The following is a 27309-nucleotide window of genomic DNA, read 5'->3' as shown; positions in this document are numbered from 1 at the left end:
GGCTGGTGGTAGTGTCTTGTCTGAGGAGCTATTTTTCTGCCGTGGCTTGCCAGAGCTGGGATTTGGTGATTTTTCAGGACATGCTGTAAGAGTGATGTTTTCCCAAGCCTCTTGCTGGAGTGGTGAGGTTAGTGGAACGTGGTGAAATGGCGAGCTTTAGTGGATGAGTGTTTTTCTCAGGATACACATCTCCTGAGTATTTATTTGGATGTGTTTTTATTTCAAAGTAGTACTTTTACATTGGACCTGCAGAATCTGACAGGCAATTGAAAAAGCCAGTTAAACAGATTAGACCGTAAACTCCGGGCAGAGACCATGCCTGCCTCTGTGTTTGCACAGCACCTAACACAATGGGGCCCTGATCCTGATTGGCTATTATGATGTCAACCTTTTCTGTGCTATGTCTTCCTTTTCCACCCACTTTCTTCTACCTGGGATGTAGCCCAGACCCCCTCCTGTTTAGCAATATGAAAAGGGCAGGGTCGCTGTTTCCTCCAGGCTGAGAACCTCTGGGCTACCAGAATATAAATATCAAATAAGAACCCATTGAAATTCTCCAATTCATCATAGAGTAAAAAAGAGCCAACATCTTCATAGCTATGGGTAGTATTTTTCATGTGAATGTACTGCGTTTCTACCAACCATCCCCAGTGCAGTACTGAATTTCCTACGAGTGATATTTGATTAGGGCTGGCAATAAGTATCTGAATCTCGCCCCTGCCGACACCTTGTGCTTACCTGACCCTCTTTTCAGCACATCGGACCTCAAGGGGAAGGTTAGTTTGAAAGGCTCATTCTGGAGGGGGCTATGGCTTAACTAGATTATGATACCAGAGAAGGTTGCAGAATTCACTGCAATCCTTGTGTTTGAGTCACCAAACAGTCACTCTAGCCTCCATCTCACCCGGCCTCATTATCTCTCTACATTTCATTCTAAAACTCTCTAACAAAGGGCTAATTAATCACTGCAGATGAGAGTATTCTTTCCCTCCCCTCTCTCCCCTTTGATTTGGAATGGACCTTCTGGAGTTAGATTCAGCGGGAGACATGTGACATTAGCTGTACTCTTTCCATTTAACATTCTTACAACATCTACTGACAATGTAGCTTTGTATGTCTTGTCATTGTAGGTGGCATTGTCAGGTTTACTGTAGCAGCATTTAGTATTAGTAATGGTCCAGATGCTGTGTGCTTGAGAATATACCTCACCATGTGGCACATCTTTCTGGAGTATTTACTAGGCCATAAGATCTGTTCCTGATTTGCAAGCAATTCCAACAGCCTGTCTGAGCCCAGGTATGGATTCCTATCATATTGACCCTTAGAGCTACAAGAGAATTAAAGCAAAATAAGTGTGATCCAATAGTCAGCTATTGTTTTTAATTGAACCGGATGGTGCTACAATAGATTCTGAATTGCACAAGTCTGTGCTTTATTGCATAGTCTAGCTACCTTTCCTGACAATTCTGTCTACTTTGCCATGGCAAATAGTTCTGTATTTTCTCTTTTCTTAACATCACTAGGGCTGCTGTGACTAGGTTAAGGGAGCAGCTTCTAGGAATAGATACTATGGCTGTGCATAATTAATGGGGGCCCTAAAATCCAAATTATAATAAGGTATAAAACTTCATCATTGAAATAGGTAGATCTGAATATGTCTCTGGGTCTCCCTTTGCCATAGTAGTAAGCAGGAGGGCAGAACAAAGTGAATTACTGCCGTAACCCTTTGTTTCAGCAATTTCGTTACCATAGGGTCCCACACTTGTGTCACAAAATCTGTTCCTCCAGCAGGAGCCTTACAATCCCTCACCAGTGCAGGCAGCCACCCTGCAACCTTGGAAAAGCATTAGGCTCTAATCCAGAAGCTGCTCCTGCCCTTTCCAGCCAGCCATGCAGGAGCGGGGAGAGGCCATAAATGCTCTGCCTCCCAGGGGTTTTAATCGTTAACTTCATTGCACTCCTCACCCCTGTCATCCCACAGAGCAAGAATGTGAACTCTCTGCTCCATAGTAGTGCAGGGAGCTACATATGAGCCCCAGGGCTGATTCTTTTGTAATGCCAATCCAGTCACTATGAGGCAACAGCCTTGACAGAACTGGGTAGTCATAATATCAGCACCACCAAGGCAGATTGCAGTGCTGCAGCCTTGTTTTGCTTTCTGCTGCCCACCCGCTGGTAACCTGCTAGGATAAGCAAACCTTTGGGGGATTAGTGCTATTGCTGAGCTGGATGTTCACAGTGAAACCTGAAACCACGAGACGTTTCATTAGGGGTTTCATTACAAACTTGAAACTCACATCAGATTCGTCAGAAGATCAGGGATTGGGCATTTCAGGGCCCAATCCAGGTCTCAGAGATTTGCCTGATTTAAGACAGCAGGATCAGGTCCTCTGAATGAATGAAGCTGGTAACTCCATTTCAAGAGAACCTGAGTAGTTTGGAGAAAATGGAACTGCACCAGTCAAGCAGGATGGCTCAGGTGGGGTAGCACACTCAGGCATGGGGGAACAGAACACTGAGTTGGGTCCAAAGAGGAGCATTGTGTGTGCTATCCTCAGTGACCTAGCCAGGAGCCAGCAGCCACAAAAGGGGAAGAGAAGCACTGGCCTGATCATCACCACCAGACCCTCAATCTGCCTGAGCACACTCCCTGTGATCATCAGTGTACCTGACATGTAAGCTGGTCCTTTGTCTGGCTCTTAAAGCAAAGGGCTGGGTCACGGTTCTGCAGCTGTGTATGGTAGGGGAAGACACCTCTTTCCCTCTCACATTGAAATCTAGCCCAAATTTAACCATGTAACATCAGGCTGAATGTAACTTAGAAGGCATAGAAGTAAAGTGTGTCACAGAGACTTTATTCTTGTTACCCACTCACCTGCCCTTGGTAAATGGAAAAAATAGGATCTTACCAGGGCCAGGAGGCAACCTTGGCTACAGCTGTCAGGCTTCAGAGTAACAGCAGTGTTAGTCTGTCTTTGCAAAAAGAAAAGGAATACTTGTGGCACCTTAGAGACTAACCAATTTATTTGAGCATGAGCTTTCGTGAGCTACAGCTCACTTCATCGGATGCATACCGTGGAAACTGCAGTAGACATTATATACACACAGAGACAGCTGGTTAGACAATGAATATTCCCCCAGTTTGTGACCTCTGATTGACACCAGCGGGCCTGTATGCAGATACTTTCTATTGAACGCCAAGATCAGAGTGTGAGAACACAAAGCCTTTTAGAGCACTAAATCTCTTAGCAAATATCTAGAAATGTGTAAGGGATTAAACGTAGAAAATGCAACATCAAAGGTCTTGGGTCGGGGGGAAAGCATGACAAAATTCCGGGATATTGGATGTAGCACTCATTCAATTACTACACTTAGTTAAGTACAGCACAGGGGAATGAAGATTGCAGTCCATTAGAACGGTTGTTAATATATGTCATTTAATTGTGAGATTGTTCATATGCCATTTTAACATATGTAGAGTAATATTATCCTTCTTTTGTAGGTCACTATTCTCATAAGTCTGGCTCTTGCATTCCTTGCCTGCATAGTCTTTCTTGTGGTATACAAAGCCTTTACTTATGATCACAGTTGCCCAGATGGATTTGTTTATAAGGTAAGAGATTCCAGTCAGATAGATTCTATTGTCTTTGACAATTCAATTGACTTCATGGTCAGAGTCTAAGAGAGCATTTACAAGAATGTGTTGAAAAGTGGTCAGTGTTTTGGAAAATGTGAACTTCCATCTGCTTCCATCAGACGCTGTTTTATATTGTAATGGTCAGGATTAGATCTCTGTGAATGCCACAAACAAATGTCCCTAAATAATCCCTCATATTCTGGAATGAATGCAATGCAGCTGAATTTTGGGTTTGCTTCCCACAGACATTCAAGTGATTAAGCTTTTCTGGCATAAATGTTCCCGCAAGGCAAATTTCAATGGTGCATGCACGAGCGTCCACTGATACTGATTTTGAAATTTGCATGTGCAAGTATTTGAGAGGCATGCTTTTGCACCTCATCCAGTTGGGCAACAGAAAGAAAACCATGTGACTTGTTTGACCAGTCACAGCTAACCAACAGAGTTTGAATATCAGATAGTCATTGAGAACTGTTTGCTCAGTCCACAGAGTTAAAAAAGTTTGCAAAACAAGTCACTGTCTAATTATTTACAGCAAATAAATTCATAGAGGTCCTAATTCCTTGGACAAGGGATATTCTATGAACAGGAAAAGGGGCTCAGTTAGTTGATATATTATTTGTTGTAAATTATTCTCTTAGGGTACATAAAATCAGAGAGGAGATGAGTCATGACTTTTGAATTCACAATCAGATCTGAATGTGAATTTCCTCACAGTTCATGCACACTGGATTTAGTGTTCTGCTCTGGTCTTGCCCTCTTTAATCATGCTAGAATTGGCTGGGGGGACTGGATGGCTCAGGGGCATGCTAATTATAAATGGGGCCCTTCATCTCCCGGTCACCACTATCAATCTGAGCAGGTTGGACCAAAGGTTGTTACTATTTGTTGGCTCTTCTGTGGCCTATACGAAGCAAATTGGTTTTCTCAGTACAGTTGTTCGTGGACAAGCATCCACATTACAGCAGTAGAGATTAGTTGGCAGCCTCAGCACAGAGGAGAAGCACAGAAAGGGGTCTGAACTGGCCACCCATCTCTAGGACTGGTCTTCCTGCAGGTCAGAGATAAGGCACAATAGCAGGGTAGCACATAAGAAACTTGCATTGCTTCTGCCTGGCCTGTATCTGTTCTACGGATTAATAGAGAACGTAGGTCTGCAGGGCTGTCAATCCAACACTTTGTGAGCTAACCAACATCCTCTTCCAGTACCGCTGCCAGATGCCTGATCTTAGTGCATTCCAGTGCCGTGCCAGAGCAGCAGGATCCCCATTCTGTAATTTTGGTTCTGTTTCACAGAATGAAACCAGTCTTAATCAGGGCTGCCATCCGTTGGTTCTGACATCCGTTGACCCTGTCTCAGTGCCCCGTGCTATCCAGTGTTTCTGGACATTCCCCAAGCTATTTGTCAATGGAGGAGCACATATGTTTCCATTGGCGCACGCAGCCCAATTGCTATGAACTGGTGAGATGAGTCGGTCATCCACGTGAGAACAAACTGGGAGTTTAAAATAAATGTTAAGTAATGTGACTGTTACTTACTTGTCCTGCTTTTTCCCTCTCTCCAGCATAAGAGATGTATCCCAGCCTCCCTGGATGCCTATTACTCAGCACAGGATTCCAACTCCCGGGGCAGATTCTATACTGTCATAAGCCACTACAGCATGGCTAAGCAAACCAGCTCACGGTCTGTATCGCCCTGGCTTTCTTCAGGATCGGTAAACCATGAAGCCAAGGCTGCCAAGACAGAAGGCCATTAAAGCTACTCAGTGGTGACGGGAGGGGTTGGGAGTGGGGAAACAATACCGTGTCTATGAAGTGTCGCTCTGCCTCAGAGAGGGCGCTGTGCTAACAGCACGACAAGAAGAAATGAAACTCAAGTGCAGGAGTCATCTTAATTGATATTTCTTTTTGTGCATTGTTCTCGTTGATTTGTAACCGGGCCAAGCTCTTGTACAAAGGCATGTTTGATGTTGACTGTAACTTACAATGTAAAAATATTTTTAAAATCATTGCTTAAATATTTGTTAGAAAAATAAATGAAAAAACAAAAAAAGCAAATTCAGAAAACAACCAGAGAGGATGGAATCAAGCAAAGAGAATCTCCCAGAAGCTGAACCTTTGGTAGAAAGTTGTGACCCTAGAGCAGTATGTAATGGAAGACATGCAGGGGTAGGGGGAAGTCTTTTACAAATCACGTCACTGGGAAGTTAAACTTGCCAAAGCAGGGTCCTTCTACTAGCAAGTTGAGCTGTACAAAATATGATATCGGCATTAGTTTGTGGCTAGAGAAGTACACACACGTGTGTGCAGTCTGAGGCCTGAATTAAAAACAGAAAGGTCTAGGGATTTGGAATACACGGTCATGATGTTGGAGATCTTCAGTGGGTTTGTCAGGATTAAGTGTTTTGGACATAGAGCAGGAGAAGGAAGCTGTTGTGTTTAAATCTCTTCAGCACAGGACCATGGGTCAGGTTGTATTCCCAGTTCTGCCACAGATTACCCTGTGTGATCTTGGGCAAGTCACCTGGGGCCTGATCCTTTGACATGCTGAGCACTTGTTTGGAGGGCGAAGAAACAAATAACTTCATTGTAAATCTAGGATGCTTAGCACCTCCCAGCAGAGGGTTAGCACCTTAAAGCATCAAGCCCCCTCTGTGCCTCATTTTCCCCTTGTCCTTATTTCATGGACACTACTTATGTGGGGATTGTGAGGGTTTGTCTGTTGGTATGTAAAATATTTGGAGAGTTAATGATAGAAAGGACTATCAAAGTTCAAAGTGTTAGTTGACTTATAAACCCGTGAACGTAAAAGCAAACCCCAAGTCAAGTCCAGTCCTGTACAGTGTTCAAACACAGCCCAGTATCTAGCATGTAAATTGATCTGAGCAAGCATGTCTGTTTTGTAAGACTTGAGCAAAAGGAATTCTCTTTTACAGAGCTGCCATCCAAAGCATAGCAGTGTGACAGAATACTTGGGATCGCATTCAGCTTGAGTTCAAAAGAGTAAGCACCAGGAGTAGGACAAGACACACGTTTGTGTTTAGAGTTTAAGCTTTGCATTTCACCAAGCCTGCTGATCAGATTTGTGGGTATTGTGGGCTAGAAACTGGGAGCCAAACCCGCTGGGCAGAGTTTTGTCCTTCATTATGCACACACAGCTCCTAGGGGTTTGAATGGGACTAACCTGGTGTAAATGGGGGCAGGACTGAGCTGACAGGAGTCATGATAAGCAATTGTATAGTATAGCTAAAACTGTAGTGCCAAACCCCATAGTCTGACCCCCCCACCCCTCCATATTTCACCTGTAAATTCATTTCTCACTTGAAATGTACAAACCCACCACAGAAAAATCAAAACTCCAACAAACAATTGAACAATTTATAATTTTGTGGTGTGTGTTTTGTCAGTAGGTATCAGAGACTGAAGTATTTTTTGGTGTAATTCTTGAACTTTTCTGACAGGAAAAATAAAGTTAGATGTGTCTGAGAGTCTCAACTGCCCAGAAGGGTTTCTTTTGTCTGTGTCCTGCTGTCATGGTGTGAAGAGGGAGCAGTGGGAATGTTTGTGTGCATGGAACTGCTGGGTGTGGTTGTAGCAGAAATGTCTACGCTGCATTGGTGGAAATGGACATGTCTGGAGGCTTCAGAGGTCATTTGCATTTATTGCTGCTATGGGGGAACCTCACACAGTTTTATTTATTTGTTTGCTTGTTTTTCAGTTGAAAAAAACCCTTCAAAACAAGAGGAGCTTGAATCCTGCTGTCTTTAGAGTGGGTGCAGGTACTGGATCATCTGATTCTCAGTTACATAAGGCCCCCTTTTCACTGCTCTGGCAAAATAAAAGAACAGAAATATCACCTAGGACTGCTGCAGCCTGCGCATGGAGCTGGCATACGGGTTCAATGCCATCCCTGATCCTAGTGTAGGGGGCAAGTCAGGGAGTAAAGGCCGGAGGTGGGGAATAGAAAGGGGGAAGCAAGGAGGGCGTGTGGCCAGAGTGCTGTGGCTCTTCTCTGCTGAGCCCTGGGAAGCATAGTGTACCTCACAGCAGCCATGTGGCTACTCTAATTTACACCAGGGCTGGGTATGCTGCGAACTGCCTCAAGTTCAGGAAAGGACAGCACAAAAGCATAAACAACCTCCATCCCACTCACCCAGGTCCCTCTAATTTCTGCCCCAAACTCGGAAAGGAGGGAACTGAGGATAGGATATTATCTACAGGTTTGAAAGATATTACTGGTTTGACTGGTAATACCCCCATTTTAAGTATGGAGAACATTTCTCAGATTGGTAGAATCTTTCAAGGTAAATTTGTCAGTAGGGTACTTTGGCTACCCTTCCATGGACAACAGTGAGAGTGTTATCTATGTATGTACTGCTGTATTGGGCTCAATAATAATTAGGAATGTTACAAGAGAATGGTACATGAAACCATACATATACACATTACAAAAACTAGAGATGGACTGTACCAAGACCCTGAATCTGGCCACCCCTGAACTTTGGATCTATAGCCAAACTTTGTGGCTTGGTTTCTAGCAAAAACATTTCCTTAAATTCATCCAGCAGCAGCTCTTTGAAATGGAATGACACTGTCTTTAAAGTTGCTGGTTTCTGCAGGCTCATGAAATGCTTTATAATGTTCCAATAAAACCTCTGGATGACTTCCCTTTTTGAAAAGCTCGGGGTTGTGGAATTGAGCCACTGTAGAAGAGGAATCACTGGTATTATAGTCACCACAGAGAACCTGTGAAAAGCATTATAAAGGATATAGTGCTCTCTTCCAAACTGAGTCACATTGTAATTTGACTGGTATTTCTATTGCATCTCTCATGGTAATTCTTTAGTCCTGTGTTTACTTTTATCAAAATCCCAGGAATCAAAAGATTTGTATTCTTGGGTGGAAGGTATAATTGGATAACTGAGTCAGTGGCGATAAAAAGTTTTTATTTAATAAAGGAAGAACCAAAATTCTATATGGAACAGAACAAAAAAGGGCTCAAGGGAGACACAGGGGACAGTAAAAGATAACGATAGCTAAAAGTTTAATCATTCTGCACATTGCTATTGCCATGGTCTATGTTCAAGCTGCAATATAAATTCCAAGTTCAGCCACTTATTTTAGTTACCGGAATGGGAAGAGACTTGATTGCTATTGTAGGATCTATCCTCTCTTGTTTTAAACAACATTTTAAAAAGCTGCCACTCCTTTATTTTCAGGGGCTGGTTAGAGCAGCTTGCTCAGCCGTGGTCAATGGGCTCTCCCGGTCTCAGCATCACACTGCTCGCTGCCCTTCATAAAGGCCAAAGTTCCAAGCGTACACCCAGTGTCTCTGTAGAAGGGTGCTTTGTTCTGGGGAACACCTCCTTTGAAAGGACTAGGCCTACTTTCTTTCATTATGGTAACCGCCGCTGTTGTATTTACGCACACAGTTATTTACCTGGGGCATATTATCAGCCTCTCTGATGCTGTCAGAGTAACCCTGCAATTACTTTTATCAATAAACCTGCACTAATTGCCTCCTGGCTAAGTCAGCTGCTCAATATACTCCACTTCCTGCTGCTTCTTCTATTTGACTATTACTTTTCTTTGTGTTGGTTTCTACACAAAGCCCTCATCCTCATTTCTGGGCCCTCTCTGGTCCATGTCCCCAGGCACCTTGCTGGCTACTATTGGGGGGAGGGTCAAATCCTCAAACAAAAAGCTTCCTCTGTGTGGGTCTTCAGCCAAGTCTACCAGCTGTTTGCTGACCCCAGTGATCACAGGCTCAATCAGCAGGCGGTAGGCTCAGGTTTAGCATAAGCCCAATTTCATGTGAAGTGTCTAGTTTTTGGCTAATAGGACTCCTGCTCTCTCCTGGAGAAACAAGAAAGTGGCTGTTTCAGCAGTACTGGGGAAAGCTGTTGGTTACTGTTTTCTAGAGGGAACTTAGAGACAAGTACCTCATTTGATGGCAAAAGGTGTTTGCAGTATCTTGCCTGGAGACCAGAAAAGGTGGAGGAAAATCAAATGTACCTTTAAAAATGAAAATTTTCCAGACCTTTCTTATTCTCATTTGTTTTGTTTTGCACGTCTACCCTTGAAAGCTTTTTCTAGTTTGTAATAGTATCCCAAATGCTAAGTTTAAGGGGCCTACACTGAAATTTCCATAGTTACACTTTATATGATTAGAGTTTTTAAAACACCCGAAGTATTATAGTCAAACTGGATTAGACTGCTTATATACTAGATTTTTGTTCTTGCAAAATGGAAAGTCAAAATGACAAGGGAAAAATCCTCTATCTCTCCTTTGGCTTCAGTAATTTTTAAGCACCTTGCACTGTCAGTGATGCTGAATTGTATTCCTTTCAGCTGTATTTCATAACAGTCAGAGTTCCTTAGTATTCACCTCACCTGCTGCTGTGGGCAAGTGTCCTTCAAAAAGGCCTTTTATTCCCCCTGCCCCTTGGGCCTTCTGATAGGGAGTGTGCAGACAGGTTAAGGTAAAATTATCTTTCTGCTAAAGAAATTGGATGTTACTTTACTCAGGACTCTCACTGATGAGAAATCTGTATGACACTATTTGGGATAATAATCCTTTGCAGGTTCAAGTACAGGAAGGAAGTGAACTCAGTTAATAGCATTATGTCCTACTCACATTCACTGGACAGAGTCTTCAACAGGATGGACAGGATTAGTGTTGAAGAGGCTTTTGTCCTGCAGTAGACTGAGTATTAATAGCAAAATCAAAGGAGATAGAAAAGGCATAACCTATTACAGTAGGTCATGGAGCAGGTCCTCAAGGAATCAGTTCTGAAGCACTTAGAGGAGAGGAAAGTGATCAGGAACAGTCAGCATGGATTCACCAAGGGCAAGTCATGCCTGACCAATCTAATTGCCTTCTATGATGAGATAACTGGCTCTGTGGATGAGGGGAAAGCAGTGGACATGTTGTTCCTTGACTTTAGCAAAGCTTTTGACATGGTCTCCCACAGTATTCTTGCCAGCAAGTTAAAGAAGTATGGGCTGGATGAATGGACTATAAGATGGATAGAAAGCTGGCTAGATTGTCGGGCTCAACAGGTAGTGATCAATGGCTCCATGTCTACTTGGTAGCCGGTATCAAGCGGAGTGCCCCAAGGGTCAGTCCTGGGGCCGGTTTTGTTCAATATCTTCATTAATGATCTGGAGGATGGTGTGGATTGCAACCTCAGCAAGCTTGCAGATGACACTAAACTGGGAGGAGAGGTAGATATGCTGGAGGGTACGGTTGGGATACAGAGGGACCTAGACAAATTAGAGGATTGGGCCAAAAGAAATCTGATGAGGTTTAACAAGGACAAGTGCAGGGTCCTGCACTTAGGACGGAAGAATCCCTGCACCGCTACAGACTAGGGACCGAATGGCTAGGCAGCAGTTCTGCAGAAAAGGACCTAGGGGTTACAGTGGACAAGAAGCTGGATATGAGTTAATGGTGTGCCGTTGTTGCCAAGAAGGCCAATGGCATTTTGGGATGTATAAGTAGGGGCATTGCCAGCAGATCGAGGGACGTGATCATTCCCCTCTATTCGACATTGGTGAGGCCTCATCTGGAGTACTGTGTCCAGTTTTGGGCCCCACACTACAAGAAGGATGTGGAAAAATTGGAAAACGTCCAGTGGAGGGCAACAAAAATGATTAGGGGACTGGAACGCATGACTTATGAGGAGAGGCTGAGGGAAGTGGGGTTGTTTAGTCTGCGGAACAGAAGAATGAGGGGGGATTTGATAGCTGCTTTCAACTACCTGAAAGGATAGATCTAGACTGTTCTCAGTGGTAGCAGATGACAGAACGAGGAGGAATGGTCTCAAGTTGCAGTGGGGGAGGTTTAGTTGGATATTAGGAAAATCTTTTTCACTAGGAGCGTGGTGAAACACTGGAATGAGTTACCTAGGGAGGTGGTGGAATCTCCTTCCTTAGAAGTTTTTAAGAGCAGGCTTGACAAAGCCCTGGCTGGGATGATTTAGTTGGGGATTGGTCCTGCTTTGAGCAGGGGGTTGGACTAGATGACCTCCTGAGGTCCCTTGCAACCCTGATATTCTATGATTCTATGATTCGGTCTATCTTTGCCCTGCCAGTTCCTGTTGTTCCACTCCAGAGATGACTGCATTTCAGTGGTAAGTAAAGGGATCCCTTTATGTTGTAATGAAGTGGCTAGGGTGGACCTACACAACTGCCTTCTTCTGATGCAATGAGAACTGCCCAGCTGTGTGAAGGGTGTGTCATAGGATCTAGTCAGTTAACAGAAATTATTCATTAGTGCAAGTGGCTGAGGCCTGTGGATCTGGAGCATGAGAATCCCTGTGCACTGACATTGTGAAAATGCAAGTGGCCATGGTGCGTGTGCTCATGAAAACCCTGAAGATTTAGGTGGCCATTCTTAGACTACTTACAGCATTTTGCTCACCTTATTTTCAATGACTCAAGTGATGAGGCTTCTATTGGGAAATCTATGAACGATGATGAGATTATTACACCTTTCCTGCATGTAGATCATGTAAGGACTGGTCTCCAAGCACAATCTGCCTTGCCCTGGGTGTGAAAAGTCATTGAAAAATAAATTCGATTAGAATCTGAAGCTACCTTCCCAAACGTACAGGGTTCAAAGCGTAGAGTTCACGCTTTCATTTGACATGTGCCTCATTGTGGCACACACTATCCCTGGTACCAAAGCTTGCCTTATCTGAATGGGTGGAGGTAGTGGCTCAGCAAGACAATAAGCTTTTTGGCGCAGGGAGCCCTGTTGTTCTGTGTTTGTACAGCATATAGAACAGTGTGGGTCCTGGTTTGTGACTAGAGCTCCGAGATGTTAACACAATATAACTACATTATAATAGTGAGGATTAACATTGCCTGCCAATGCATGCACTGTGCTGTGGCAATCAGTCTTATCAGCTTGTGCTGCCATCCTGCCAGACCCCATCAGACACTGGTAAGTACTTCCGTGCAAGAGCTCCAAGGAACACCTTGATCTTGAAAGAACTGATGGTTGTTATTCAGTCAGCAGCAATCTTCCCCCAGAGTGAGTATTCAGCTACTGCTCCAGGATGCTTTATGGGTGTTGTGATGTCTTTTGAGTGACTTATATAATCAAGATCATAAAGATCTCAAGGCACTTTTCTTAGAAGTATGGGTTTTATCCTGGCTAACTACCAACTCAGGGAATTACATCCTCCTCTCAGTTTCAAATGGAAATGATGTTATACTTCATGTCCTGCCTAAACTATTGCACAATCTTGCCGTGCAGTGGAAAGCGGTTGCTGAGTTTCACCCCAGCAATGGCTGCATTTCAACAGTAGAAAAAGTGAGTTCTGTGTATAGTTTGTATGCCACATTATTAAGGCACTTTGGGGTCCTTTGGGATGAAAGGCAATTACATAAACATAAGACCATTATCAGTAAATGCAAAGGGTCAAAAATGCCCTATGGAAATATACTAGAAACAGTTTCTCTTTTGGAAATATAAATATAGCATTCGGCAGGGTTAATGGACCAGCTTGTCATGTGAACAAGATCCCTAATCCATTGGGAAGAAAAGGCTATTTTTACAGTCGGGCTTACAAGTACTTGACCTAATTAGTTCCCCATTCAAAGTTACCACTCCCAGGGTTTGAATTAGGTCACGTCACATCAGGGCAGTGACCCAACACTTTATTTGTATCTGCCATCTTGTTCTCCAGAACCTGAGCGTTCATTTAAAAGGAAAAGTAAGTCCCTAGCTGGCATGATTTCCAAGGAAACTTGGAAAAGTAAAGCAAGTGTAACCAATGCAGAGATATCTGTCGGCATCTGCAAAGCACCAGAAACAATAGCGCTGACATGGGAACTGCTCTGGCAGTTGGGGTCATCTCAATGGGGTCAACTCAGATGCCTCATGATGATATTTTAAATAGCAACTTTATTAACTGTTTCATTGTTGGTCAAAGGATGTTAGAAATGAGAGGAAGTGTCACAGATCTGCATAATCTACTATGAATTGCATCTCGTTTTGGAACTAGAAGTGTATTTTTTTTTCTCAGTCTGACTCATGGAGCCCAAGGGGAGGCACAGAGTGTGAAGAGCATCTGAGCCTCACCAAGGGGGAGCTAATTCCACAAAGCCAAGTGGCATGCCGAAGACTTTCAACGAGCACCACCACCTTAGAGCATCTGGGGTCAGGTTGGCTCTGGTTGTGGATGTGGGGCTAAATGGCTTCTGTAGTAGCTGCTGCTCTTGCCTCTGCTGAAGGTTGTCTGCAGATTCAGGCAGACATTGCTGCATCCGTGACACTTAGGTCTAGTTTTAAGCTTTTCTTGTCAACCATGATGGCTGGAAACTTTTTTTGTTGTTATTGTTTTAAATGAAAGCTGAAGTTATGTCAGCACATGACTCTGGAAGCCGGGGCTCTGTTCTGACTATGCTTTAATCCAGCCCTGTTTAAGGGGATATGTGGACCATGCTGAGAGAGAACCACACCTGAGTAGCCCAACAGAATATGCCTGATCACATGTTCACCATCCACCCGCTCTGCTGTGAGTGGCATTTCGTTTTGCCATCTCAAGTGGGTGGAACTTGGCTCGTGGGTGGAGCATGAGAGTACCATCCATTCCTTCTCCCACATTTAAATCCCTGGCCACTGCAGTCAGTGTTGGTTAGCTGTATTTTACCTCAGGTTGGTAGTGACTTGGAAAGTATTTTGTTTTTTGTCGACAAAAATCTTCATGCAAATCCTTTAGAAGACATTTTGCTGTCAGTTTAAATTTGGTTTCATAATCCGTGGAGAGTTAAGATATGCCAATACATGAAAACCATGATCGCATTGGTTTATACTACTTATGCTTGTCATATGCCATTGTTTAAGTGTATGGCAACAGTAGGCCACATCCTTAGCTGGGGTAATTGTCATAGCTCAGTGGAGCTACATTAGCTTATGCCAGCTGAAGCTCTGGCCCGATGATGATGCTTTGTACCCATACAATGCCTGTCATCCTAGGTTCTTATAACTGTGAATAGATATTATTCCCATTTACAGATGGGTAAACTGAGGCTCAGCACAGGCCAGATTTTGATCCCTTTGCTCTCACAATACAAATAATAAGGGATATTATCAGTAGTAGCTCCTAAGAGTGCCAGTGATGGACCAAGCCCACATTGGGCTCAGTGTGGTACAAACACAGAACAAAAAGATGGTCCCTGGTCCAAAAGATTTACAGTCTAAATAACTAATGCCACAAGTAGCCCCTTTGAAGTGAGTCAATGTACTTGTAAAGCAACATGCTACTCACTGTGATCAAGAGTATCACAATCTGGTGCACAGCAAGCAGTAGAACTAGGAATAGCACTCAGGTCTCCCAGATCCCAGTACTGTTATATCTACATCAAAGATCATTCTTCATGATCATAATGTTTCAACTGACAGTGAGTTGATAAAGTAGCACAGTAGAAATCATATAACAGAGCTCAACCAAAAAATGAGTAAGTTAGATTGTGAAGTATATAATTCATTCTTATTCTTCAAAAACTGCCAATCTAATTTAAACACCACCCCACACACCCCTAGATTAACAAAGAGCTTGTTTAAAAATGTGTGGTCTAACCTTTAAAAAGAGACGCCACTTTCTTCTCTTCAGACTAAATAAAGAAAGGGGGAAAATATCTATATTCTGTTTTTTATGCTGCACCATTGTTTTGTGGATTTTTCCCCCCTGCCAAATTCAGTCTCTGTGGCCCAGTGGCGATGGTCTATAATATTAAGAGGGATATATATTTTTTATTCTTCTGTTTCCATTAACATTTTGGATTATTTGTGTTTCAAGGAGAAGGTTGTTGACTTTCATTTGGAGCAATATTAATAATTTGACAGACCGACAGAGCAGGGGAAGAGGGCAAAGTGGGGAGGGAGATAGAAATAAAGCATTCAGGTCTTTGTAACAGCTGATATTAGTACGTATCAGGGGCTGCTTCTGTAAGAAATTTATTGAGTCCCATGAAAAATGCAGAAGGATTGGGAGCCCTGAGTATTCCATCAGTTAGTCAGACACAAATAAATTAAGGGTGGCCTACTTTCCTTGGATCAAGTGTGAAAGGGCATTTGGCCAGTCTGTTACTGATCCATTTGTCACACCCACACGCACGCGTGCGTGTACAAGTGCAAAACTGGAAGGAGACATCTGAAGAGAACACCCACCCCCATTATTATATTAAAGGATATTGGGCCATCTGCAGAGTGCTATAACCAAGTCTCTGAAATGGATTTCCTGTTACTAGGGAGTCTTACAGCTATTTTGATGGTATTGATTTTAAAGCAGCAGGCATTATAATGTTTCATTCCCTGGGGCCCCATATCTGGTATTACCATATGTAACAATAATACCTAGAGGCCCCAGCTGAGATCAGGGTGGACCCCACTATGCTAGGGCTATACAAACACATTGTAAGAGAGGTCCTGCCCCCAAGAGCTGACAGTTGAAATAGACAAGACAGCTGTATGAGGGGAAACAGAGGCACAAGAAGGGGACGTGATTACCCAAGGTCACACACCAGGGCAGTGGCAGAGTCAGGAATAGAAGCCAGTTTTCCGCAGTTTTATTTTACAGCCCTATCCACTGGAAAACACTGCCTCTCTAAAGTATGACTGTTTTAACAAGAAATAGGTATCTATGATCTATGTAACTGGCCGATTACCTTGGTACCCGAACACTTATTCCTGTATGTTTTGTCATGGAATGGCTGCAGGGAATATGTGCCTGAATCTTTAGTGGCACTTGAACACAAAAACCAGCGTGGTTTACATGGGGTTAGGAATCCATGGGCCTGCTTCTCTTCTCACACCATTTCTACAATGGAGTAACACCAGTGATCTCAGTAGTTACTATGCTGGTATGAGTAACATCTGCATCGGGCCCATGAGTTATAAGGCTTCCTTTGCCAACTGATTTGCTGTGGGGCTTTGGGCAAATGAAAGAGCCTCTCTGTGTTTCCATCCCCCCAGCTGTAAAACAGGTCTCACAACACCCCTCTGCCTTACGGGGACGGGGGAAGGGGTAGAGACGATTCATTTATTTGCAGACTTAAAGAGCTTTGAAGATGAAAAGTGCTCAGTATTGTTTTTATTATTATTCTCTTCCACAGGCGGGAATGCCCCCAGCTGAGCCATGGTGCTGAACGTGCAGATGCCCTGTCAATTCATGTTTTGAACCATCATGGGAGGCTGGACTTTGTGCCGGCAAATCTGTTTCAAAGTGCAGCTCCCCCTGGTGCTAATGATGCATGACGATGCTGGAGTTGTCCCTTTGTTGATGTACAAGTTCTTTGCCATGCACATAGGAACCGGCCAGAAGGAGGCAGAATGGCAGGAGTAGAAAGGGCTTCATTATCTCCCTGTTTGCTGTAAGAGGATGTGGGGGGGGGGGGAATGCTATGCTGTGCCTCTAAGCCCAGAACTCACAAAATCAGAAGGGAGGCTATGGCCATTTTAAGTCACCTTTGTGCCCTTCTGATCCAGGATTATTCAAGGGGCTGCAGAGCCTCCTCAGGTAGTTTAGACAGCCTTGGAGGCTGCCTGTAATTTCTAAAGTATTTTGTGCTACAGCCCAGCCCTGACGTGCTCTCCCAGGGCTTGGGAAGGGGGTCCTTGGACAACAGCCATACGGCTGTCCCTGGAGTGCATGCGCAGGGGAATCCTCCCCGATCTGGAACCACAGCTTTTTAGGGCCCCTTGGCACCTCTCCAGCCTTTTTACCCAGTGTAAAAGGGCCAGAGCCGGGGTGAGAATCTCACCCCTGGCATTTGGGTGCTCAGAATGTTTTCCATTAATAACACGGATTATTCAGAAAACGCTGAATCCTGGAAAGCAGCCCCAATAGCCAGGTGGGATGCCAGGGTTCTCCATGGGACTGGAAGGAAGACTCCTGCTCCTCGACCTTCTCCCTGTCTGGCCAGAGCAGCTCCGTGCACCTGCAGTGTCTCCTGTGGAAGACATAGGACTTGGTTGAAATGAATAATAAGGGGTTTCCTTCACTGAGGCTGCTGGACACAGACAGACCCTGTGGTTCTCTAGTCCCCAGACTGACAGCCTGGGCTGCTTAATGTTCCTATACAGGGTCTTCCTAAATCCTGGATTGAACCAGACAGTCATGGAAGGGATCGGTGCCTGCAACCCCCTGCTCTGCTCAAGGTAGTGGCTGGTGGAGTAATGTAGAATGCTAGGGTGATTGACTGAGCATCCTCTCCAAATCCATCCCCTTACCTTTTTGCATATGGGGAAACCGTACCTGTTTCTCTCAGTCTGGGGACCTCCTTACCTGGGGCCAGTGGGCAGAATTTATCGCAGTAAGTTATTTGCTTTAGTCCTTTGCATGGTTGGGGATCCAATATTCTGCCTTCTCCTCCTTAAAACATCTTGGACTTGACTGCAATGTCACTGCACAGTAAGTCAGAAGTAAGCTCCGTTGAAGTCAATGGAGCATAAACACAATGTAACTAAGATCAGAATCAGGCCTTTATGATAACTGAACTGACGTATCAGTTCGGAAGGTAGATGACATTCTGAAACACTTTACTTTGCTACTTATTCCCACTCTCCCCACCCAATATTCCACCTGATTAGAATACACAGAGCTTAATTACCTGTAACAATTTGTCTTTGTTTATTAAAGTAAATAAATAAAAGGGGCTAGAGGAGATGGAGTAGCCTGCTAATTGATTTTGAGTTGCTGGGAATTGTTTTTGGCAAGCTACTGTCTGACCATGCATTTCAACCAGCAAGACTGTACAGCACCATGTACTTCGGGGTCGCAGCCAGTCCTCAACACCAGGACATCACTCAGCAGTGCAGTAATTAACAGCAAGATGTATCCCCCCCACTCTCGACAATAATGAGGGAGAATCTAAATACAGCTATGTGGGCTTTTTTTTTTCTTTTTCTTCTGACAAATAAAAATTCTGTCGTGAGATTTAAAACCAAACGGGGCTAAGGAGAGAGGCCTGGTGTGGTGGCTTGCCCCAGGACTGCATCCAGGAACTTCTGAGTTCTAATTCTGGTTATGATACTCAATCCCCATGTTACTGTTAACTTCTCTGCCTCAGTTTCCTTATGTGAAGTATCAAGATAACTAGTCTCATCTACCTCACAGGATTTGTAAGGAGGGTTAATAAATATATAAAGCATTATGAAGATCAATAAAACACCAGAAAATGTAGTGTAGTGAGCCTGGTAGCACATCACTAGATGCCATCTTATGGTGGAATAAAATAATTGGGACATAGGTCATTTTAGGAGGGGCAGGGACCAGATTATTGCCTGGCCAGCAGTGTGCACAATGTGACACACATTTGTATAGGAAAGTCCTATAGAATATAAGACAAAAAACCCTTTTCTACAGGTGTTTTGGACCATCCTATAAAAGGTAACCAAAAATTGTATCTCCTCATATAGAGTTCTCTAGGGTAGCTCAAAAATGTATAGACAGAAGAGATTTTTTTTTTATTTATTTGAGTAGGTTTGTATTGTAACTTTCATAAAAGCTAATTGTTTTGTTCCCTGTTCAGTTCTATAGGGCGTTTTCATAGGGGGAAGTGACAGAGGGTAGGGTATGTAAGCAGCAGGATGGTGGCAGCAACCTGTGAGCTATACAGCTATACTTGGCAAGACACTGGGGCTGAGGTGAAGGGGCTTCTGTTTCGTGACCAAAGAAGGAGCACAGGCCGCATAGCAGAGGATGTAGGCCCACAAGGCAGATGGGAGGCTGACAGACAACAGGGAAACCTATGACTCCAGAGGCAGATCCAAATTCATGCCTAAGGCCCCCACCCTTCCCCAGAGAGAGGGGTGGACTTGAAGTGGCACCCTTAAGGACAATGGCAGCTTTGTACTTTCCTATTGGACATCCCATCTACGGGCTTAATGAGGAATTATTCTGTATGTTCAATAACTACTCACTCAACCTTTTTTCCTCTGGTAGTATTACCCTTTGTTTCCTAGCCCTAGTAAAGATTGCCCCTTTACTAGTAGCTGTTTATTGGGATCCCACCAAGGGCTGGAGCCCAATGTTTGGAGGATCTGCTAAACCTGCCTTCTGCCTTGTGGTACATATATCATGGTAACAGTCCTCTGAAAAGAAACAATATACCATGAACTCACAGTGAAGCGAGGGGTTCTCTGTGTGTATGTCTGTGTGAGAGAGAGCAAGAGGTTCTGAGGATCACCCCCACATGATCTGGCTGAGCTAACAGAATGGTCTCCTCCCCTCCATGCCATGCTCTAATTTCTAAGGTTCTATGACAAGGACAATATGTAACCCACATACCTCCTGGGTGTGGTGTTCTGTCCCACCCAGTGGCACCGAGACCACTTAGAGAGAGATTAATGAGTCTGCTCAACAGCATTAGCTAAAGGCCATACGGCTTTTAGCTCATGAAGTAGAGGCTCATGCACTAAGTTGCAGAGGCGCCAGGTTCGATCCCACCCACCAATGACTGGGGTCTGTGGGCATTACAAATAGGAAGTGCTAAGACTCTGGAGTCCTATGTTGCCTAAGTCAGTAATCCACAGTTCTCCCCGCCCCCCAAAACCCCCCCTGGGCCATTAGGGAAACCTGTGTAAACAACTCTGCCAGCCCTCTGGAAGACTTTGGGTAATATGATTGACTACCCCTACCCAAGTGTATTTAAATCTGCCTGCCTTCTTCTGCATACAATAAAACGACTGCAAAGATAGCTCCTTGAGACAAAGAGGGTGAATTTGGGTAGTTGGTGAAGAAGGAGGGGAGAGAGAGAGAGAGGGGAAGCAATTGAAAAACAAGCAGAATCTGTCTACTGAGTATTCCAGTTCAAGAAAACAAATGGTCTCTTTACTGCGCCTACTTAGAAACAATTACACACAAACCTTTGCTGCTACAAAGCTGGAAATGCTGCTGTTATCGCTAAACCCTGGGTGGTTAACGCTGTATTGAGTCTGGAAGTGCGTGTGGTAGTCCCAAGTCAGGAATAAATACACTGAATGTTATAGTTCTACAATGCAAACAAATAGCCTGATACACTGGGTGCAGGCCTATCTGGCTGCTATTTGTATTTTACGGTGCTATTTTTGTTCCACTTTCAGTGCCTTGAGGTGCCAACTTTCAGATTTGAGAACTTAAATCAGGGTGCCCAAGTCCACGTTTGGGTTCCTAAATGACACTTCTGTAGGGCTAGATCTGCCCCTGTATTAAGGCAGCTGTGCACTGCTTCACCAGCACTAAGATGCCCCAGAGCTAGCTCCCCAGCCTCTGGAAGCTCTCCCCAGCCCAGAATCATTGCAGTGGCTCCTATGTGAGTGCAGGGGGTGTGGCTGGTGTTCCCCCACTCGCCATTATGGCTGTGTCCCTGTTACCCGTGGGGATACTGACAAAAGCATAAGTCAGAGCAGCCTGACAGAGGTTCTTTGGCTACATGAGTCCTGTAGCTTGAAGCCCTAGAGAGTAAGGAGCTCCTAGTGACACCTGTTGGTGCACAGGGAGAAGAGCAGCACAGAGCTGCTTGAGAACTTAGATGGACAGGGGCCCGTAGGGAAGGGAGCTGTCTGTTGCCATCTGTTATTGGGCAAGTGGAAATGGCTGAACGGGCCAGGCCTCATTTGCGTATCTGTGATGTGTCAGTTTGGGGAATTCTAGTGAAAATTCAGTTACGTTTTACGTTTGGGAGCAGTAAAACATTATCATCCCTGCTGGGTAATGAAAGGATAAAAGAACTTCACCCTGACACGCCCGGGGTGAGAGGTCACTCTGAGCAAAACTGCAGTCTGGCGCAGATGGGTAGAGAAGCCTGGGCAAAGCTAGAAAGAGGTAAAAAGTGGTGATTGTTGGTTGCAGGAAGAGTTTCTCTATAGCCAAGAATGTTGCTAAGAGGCAGATATGCTATTAATTTCTCTTTGACTCAGGGGAGCATGGCAGTAGATGGAGTGAAGTGATATACGACAAAGAGAGAGAGTTTCAAGCTGAGTAACGGTGCTGAGGTGGTTTGGGCTGAAGCAGCAGCAGCTTCAGGGACTTTGAGGGATTCTGGTGAAGGCCTCCCTTACCAACAGGACCAGCAATGAAATCACTTGAGCTGGGTCAGGTGATAAGAGCTCCTGGAGCAAGCTAAGCAGCACTTCCCTTAGGGGCTGGAGATGGACCTGCCTGAAGTTTGGACTACGTCAACTCTGGACAACAAACTGTGAGTGGGGAGTAGGGGTGGAAGAAGTGGCTAATGTGAGAATGCATTGCTTCAGTAGCCCCTCACAGAGAGGGGTGGAAGTGAAGATTATTGACAAGTCACCCTGAGGGGTAGGAGGGAGTCTTCTCTAATAGATATAGTTGGTTTATTAATTGCTGGCTTTTCCAAGTTTATTCTGTGCCTTCTCCCTTCCTCCCCACCCCCAGACATTATTTGTTTTGGACTCAGTGCTTGTGAGGGGGAAGTACTGCCTATCCAGTGTGTGTAGGAGAGGTTTCTGGATGGGACACAAGCTGGTGGTGTTTTCAGAAGGAACCCCTAGATAATTGAACCTGGCACTTTTTGCTGCTGACAACAGGTGGCAGAGGGGTTATACATTCATTATCTTTCACAAATGGGTTTGCTGTTTGAGCTCCCTAACCTAGTATGAATTCATGAATCAAAAAATATGAATTAGTGATGGGAAGAAACTCGTGTGTGATAGCTCAAGTGTGATTGGCGAAGGTGATGTCTTAAGATGGTTTCAGTTAACCGGCATTCCCTGGCAATGCCTGTTATCTGATTATCAAACCTGCAAGTGTGAACGAAGTCTTTCCTCAAAACCCATCTAAATTTTGCAAAGTTCCTTGATTGGAAAATAACATTGATATTTAACTGGAAAATTTTTGATTGCTTAATATCAGTTGCACCTTTCCTTCTACTGTATAAAATATAATGAATAAGGAAAGTTTCTGCAGGACTTAGGAATGCATTCAAAACAAGTCAATTTACTGTCTGGTGTGCATTTAAAGCCAGAAGGAAAAGCAAAATCTTCAATTATGTTACTATTGTATCAGGGCTGCCCTTTTATGTTGGATTTATCTGCTGTGGGTATTACTGTTGTTTTCTGCAGTGAGTGTCTATCCATAATAACTTGTATAGGGACTAAACGAAAACAGCCTCATTACTCGCAGAGAGAGCCTTTTGCAGCATATAATCGAGTGGAAGGATGGGGAAAGTTTGATCTTGTTGTTAAAGGGCTAGATGGGGATTCATAATTCTTTGTGTATGTAACATATTTTGTGTCAGGGATATACATGTTGTGTGAATAAAAGGTATCACAGTAATTTCGGTGACACAGTCTGATGCCCCATGCTTTACTGTGGTCTGATGAAGAAAGGACATCTGGGATGGAAAGGGAAATGTAAATGAAAGGTGACCCTCTGAGGGAGCATTGCTCATTTCCAGGGGGCTGCAGGACATATGCAGCAATGTGCCAATATGATCTCCATGAACCTAGTCAGCTGCAATGGATGTGGGGAGAGGGGCATGTGCAGAGTCTTTCTCTGTGTCATTTTTACTGCAGCGTCTATAGCGTATTGCCTGGAGGGTGCTAGTGCGTGATATAAAGTTTCAGTTTGAATTCTCGTCTCTGGACTGTTTGAAAACCATTAGATTTAGCTTCCACTAGAAAGAAGAGCATTGTAATTGAGATGAAATAGCCCTTTTTTCTGTTCACAGCATGTGTTCATTTGCCCAGGCAGAAACCATTTCCGCTCTGCTTTCTACTTGTTTCTAAGGTCTGTTCTTTATTTTCTTTTTCTGTATTGGTGTTTTGTAATAACACAAGTAACTCAAGGCAAATAACCTGTTTCAAAAGCAAATAGACACTCCAGCCAGTGGCGGATTCCTTCAAAGATATGGAAATGAGGAAGCAAAAGCCTGGACTCTGGGGGGAAAACAAAGCCCTTCCACCTCTGGGGAAGATGATCCTGAGAGGTGCTAAGCACCCTCACCTGGAAGGGGAGCATGCCCGTCTGCTTGCATAGGACCAGATGGAGCTATGCCAATTATACCAGCTGAGGATCTGGCCTATAATGTGCTCTGTGCCAAGACCTCACTCAGTGCTGGACCTACGACCAAGCCTAAAGTTTATTTGATTATGACACGTAGGCTGCATTCTAAGTTCCACGCAGGTTACCTTTTATTAACCATCGAATCAAACAGGATTTCTCTAGGTCCTTTTCCATACGTTTGCACTGCCCACCTAGCTGGCTCGAGGCCCTAGAGTCCCAACTCTACTACCACCTTAGGATAAAAAGGGAGGGGACGGAGATAGAGGTTATGCTCTCATTGGGGGAGCTCTCCTCCAAAGAAGCCATCTCTCTCTTGGGTTCTATGTTTCTGGCATACCACCTGCAGGAGGAGGAGTTACAAAACCCATCTTCCTAATAAAAGGGCCATTTCTTTTTATTTGACCACTTAGAATTTCACCCCCAGTTTAAATCCAGTTTTGGTTGGAAAGAGACTCAGTGACGTTCACTAAAGCTTTTGTGGCAACTATAAAGACAATGTATTGTTAACAAACCTCCACGTTCACTGCTCAGGTTGTATGCTCCTGTGAGATAACAGGAGATGTATAGGCATTATTAGATTAATTATCAGTTGACTGGATCTGTACTATAAAAAGCACCAGCTACTATATAACCTAGAATGGCTGTGAGCATCTGCTGATAAATGGCTCTATTCAGAAATAAGAGGATGTTAGTGTCTGATCCCCTTAATGCAGGGCATACCAAGGCTATCAAATTTCTTCAAAAGTAATCCTACCTTGAGACTGCTGTAATGGAAAATTAGGACTGGTGAGGCATATAGAAGGGAATGGGACTCTGGTGCTCAATGCTCTGAGACAACACCCATAACACAGGTGATCAGCTGGTATTGTGTTCTCGTTTTTGGAATTTAAATTTGGTCTGGCAATTTCTAGGAGGGTTGAAAGACAAGCCATTCAGATCAGCTGTTTGCTGTCTCATGTTCCATGTGGAATTAGCACAAAGTTTCCTGAGATGAACAGATACAGCTACGGTGTTTCTCTACAACTAGTTTGGGAAGGATGTTCATTTCACACTCAGTATAATCCCATTTACAGGCCTGCTCAAATTGATTTACCTTCATGTGCAAGGCTGCAAGGAGAACTTGGGCAGGGTTTAGCCCTGCACCAATGGCACCTTTGTGATACAGAAAAAAATCTTCCTGGCTTTAAAGCACGTAATCTCTCAGCCCTACTGGGTCTGGAAATGGGTGGCCAGATTTTCAAAAGAGGTCAGCATCCGCTAATGGGGCCAGGTTCTAAATGGGAGCTGAGCTCTTTTGAAAAATCAAGCGCAGTAGCTTTATCCCAAGAATGTTCTCAGCTTCCCTGTGGAACACACAGTGTTCCCTTCTAACCCGGGAAGGGCCCCAAATCATGGTCTTTTGTCAGGGGGTGAAGTCCTGGCCCCACTGAACTCTGTGACAAAACTCCTATTGACTTCAGTGTGGCCACCATTTCACTCATGATGTCTTTAGAATAGAGGGTTTTTAAAAAAATCTTTGTTAGATGTCTCAGTGGCTCCTTCTGAGCCCTGTGTGACTGTGCTTGTGGTAACTAAGAAACCTGGCTTTACAGATGCAGGGATAAAAATAAATAGTACCAAGAATATTTTTAACTCTCTAAAACATTTTTCAAATTTGTTTTTCTGTAACATAGGTAGCATATCCAAGATACATGATGGAGTAAGGTGGTATAAAGGTATTATCAGCCTGAGTTTTGAATAACTCCCTTCTCACCAGTACTGAGAAATACACGTATTCCCAATTCATGGTGATAAACATTTGTACCATCTTGCATTCCATACCTATTTGTCTCTCCCACCACATCTATAGCGATCTACATCACACAGGCGTAATAGGCCATGCATCAGTGGAGGATCTGGCCCTATATGTTTTAATAATTCACATCACTATGTTTTGTTTTTTACCTTGACACTGCATTCTTATAGTTACCTGCAGGTTTTCCAAATTACGATGTAAATGCTGAACAGTTGCTTCACTAGACTGTAGTAAGAGCTATTATTTGAATGTTACTCTATTGTATTTCTTTCTTCAAGAGAACGGGAACTGTTTATGCCAGTTATAACTCTTTCTAATGGTCTTGTCCATTTTCAGCAATTTTCGCACTCCGGCAGTTGAGCAAACAGAAAATTATCTAATTTAGTGAAGCATAGAATAAAGAGTAACTGTATTTCTAGTGTCCATTCATATATTTTCTGCTACCAGTATCTATATTTTGTCCACATATCAATGAGAGATACCGGAATGGACATTTTTATCCCATGCCAATTATACTAATGTTTAAGTTTAAATCTGTGATGCTCTAAAGATTAGAGTGGATCTTGTTTATTTAAAGGAGCATTGATGAGGCCTGAAAAATGATCTTGTTTCCCCTGATCTTGTATCTGTTTGCTAAGTTCATGTGACTTTTGAGTCCAGCATCCCAAGTTTCATTCCTGAGGGAAAATAATCCCAGTTCAAGTAGCCAAGCATTCATGAACAGTCCTACAATAACGAAACTGTGTGTAGCTTAGCTTTCACAAGCACTGCTGTAATAACTGAGAGATGGAAGAAACCTTTGGGTAAGAAGCTTTCATTTTCAGTCTGAAGCTTCCTAAAGATCAGTATGAACTGTGGGGGGAAAAATAGGATTTTAAAATTGAGGAAGCTACTTTGACAGTATCCTTTTCACATCACTTTTTCCAAGTTCAGAAAAGTTTAACACTTCCACCCACCCCCGAAGGGGTTTAGAAATGAGTGAAAGATTGTTTTAGTTGTTGCCTTTGTTCTTAGTTGTTGTGCCACATGACTGATAAGACTTAATGTCTTCCAGCTGTTAATCAAAATGATATACAGGATATTAAAGATCATTTGTGCGGCTGTTAACTACAGGAGGCTCCAAATGCACTTGGACTGCTGTCTTTTCCAATTAGACTCAAGAGAAACTATATGCATACAGTATTTCTATCCCAGCATAGCCAACTGATTCAGTGGGTCACAAGGGATATGGAGGAAGGAAGCCCATTCCATTGAGCTCTGTGCTGGGACTCTGGTGCAGCAGAGAACTAGAAAAGGCAGCCGTGCTGTATCTGTTACCCTCTTCCCTGTCAATTCTTGCCAAAGAAAGCAAGGGGCTTCCTGCCCAAGACTGGCTCTGCCTTTGAGGCTGACAAAGAGGTTGGCTTCATAGAATCTCAGGATTGGAAGGGACCTCAGGAGGTCATCTAGTCCAACCCCCTGCTCAAAGCAGGACCAATCCCCAAGTTTTGCCCCATATCCCTAAATGGCCCCCTGAAGGATTGAACTCACAATCCTGGGTTTAGCAGGCCAATGCTCAAACCACTGAGCTATCCCTCCCCCCAAGTGGCCTTGTCTCTGGAGGTGCTATTGTAGCCCATCCATACTTCATGGACTCACCCCACGGAAAAGCTATGGAGGTGCTGCAACACACGCTGCAGTAAAATGGCCACCGGAGTTGAAACTTAAAGGAGAGAAGAGGAAGTGTACCACAACTCACATCTAATCCTCCAAATCGCTCACGTGAAGTTGAAAGGTTTGTCGCATACATACAAGGGACAAAATATATCCATGACATACAGCTGTGGAGAGACACATTCAGAACCCACCCC

General features: G+C 43.9%; 1 protein-coding gene across 4 annotated transcripts in view; it reads left to right on the top strand.

Annotated features, from left to right (window-relative positions):
• Nucleotides 1–7132, top strand: part of LOC140915685 (neuronal vesicle trafficking-associated protein 2-like) — a 75534-nt gene extending 68402 nt beyond the window's left edge. For all 4 annotated transcript variants that reach the window (XM_073355786.1, XM_073355787.1, XM_073355784.1 and 1 more), the window contains 2 exons: nt 3503–3613; nt 5203–7132. In XM_073355786.1, the coding sequence (XP_073211887.1) occupies nt 3503–3613; nt 5203–5394 (303 nt within the window). In that variant the 3' untranslated portion in view covers nt 5395–7132. The remainder of the gene's footprint in view (nt 1–3502; nt 3614–5202) is intronic.
• Nucleotides 7133–27309: the final 20177 nt, after the last annotated feature.

Source organism: Lepidochelys kempii, chromosome 8 (assembly GCF_965140265.1).
Source record: "Lepidochelys kempii isolate rLepKem1 chromosome 8, rLepKem1.hap2, whole genome shotgun sequence".
Classification (NCBI taxonomy): domain Eukaryota; kingdom Metazoa; phylum Chordata; order Testudines; family Cheloniidae; genus Lepidochelys; species Lepidochelys kempii.
The sequence above is the reverse complement of the archived record's forward strand: the minus strand, read 5'-3'. Positions and strand labels throughout refer to the sequence as shown.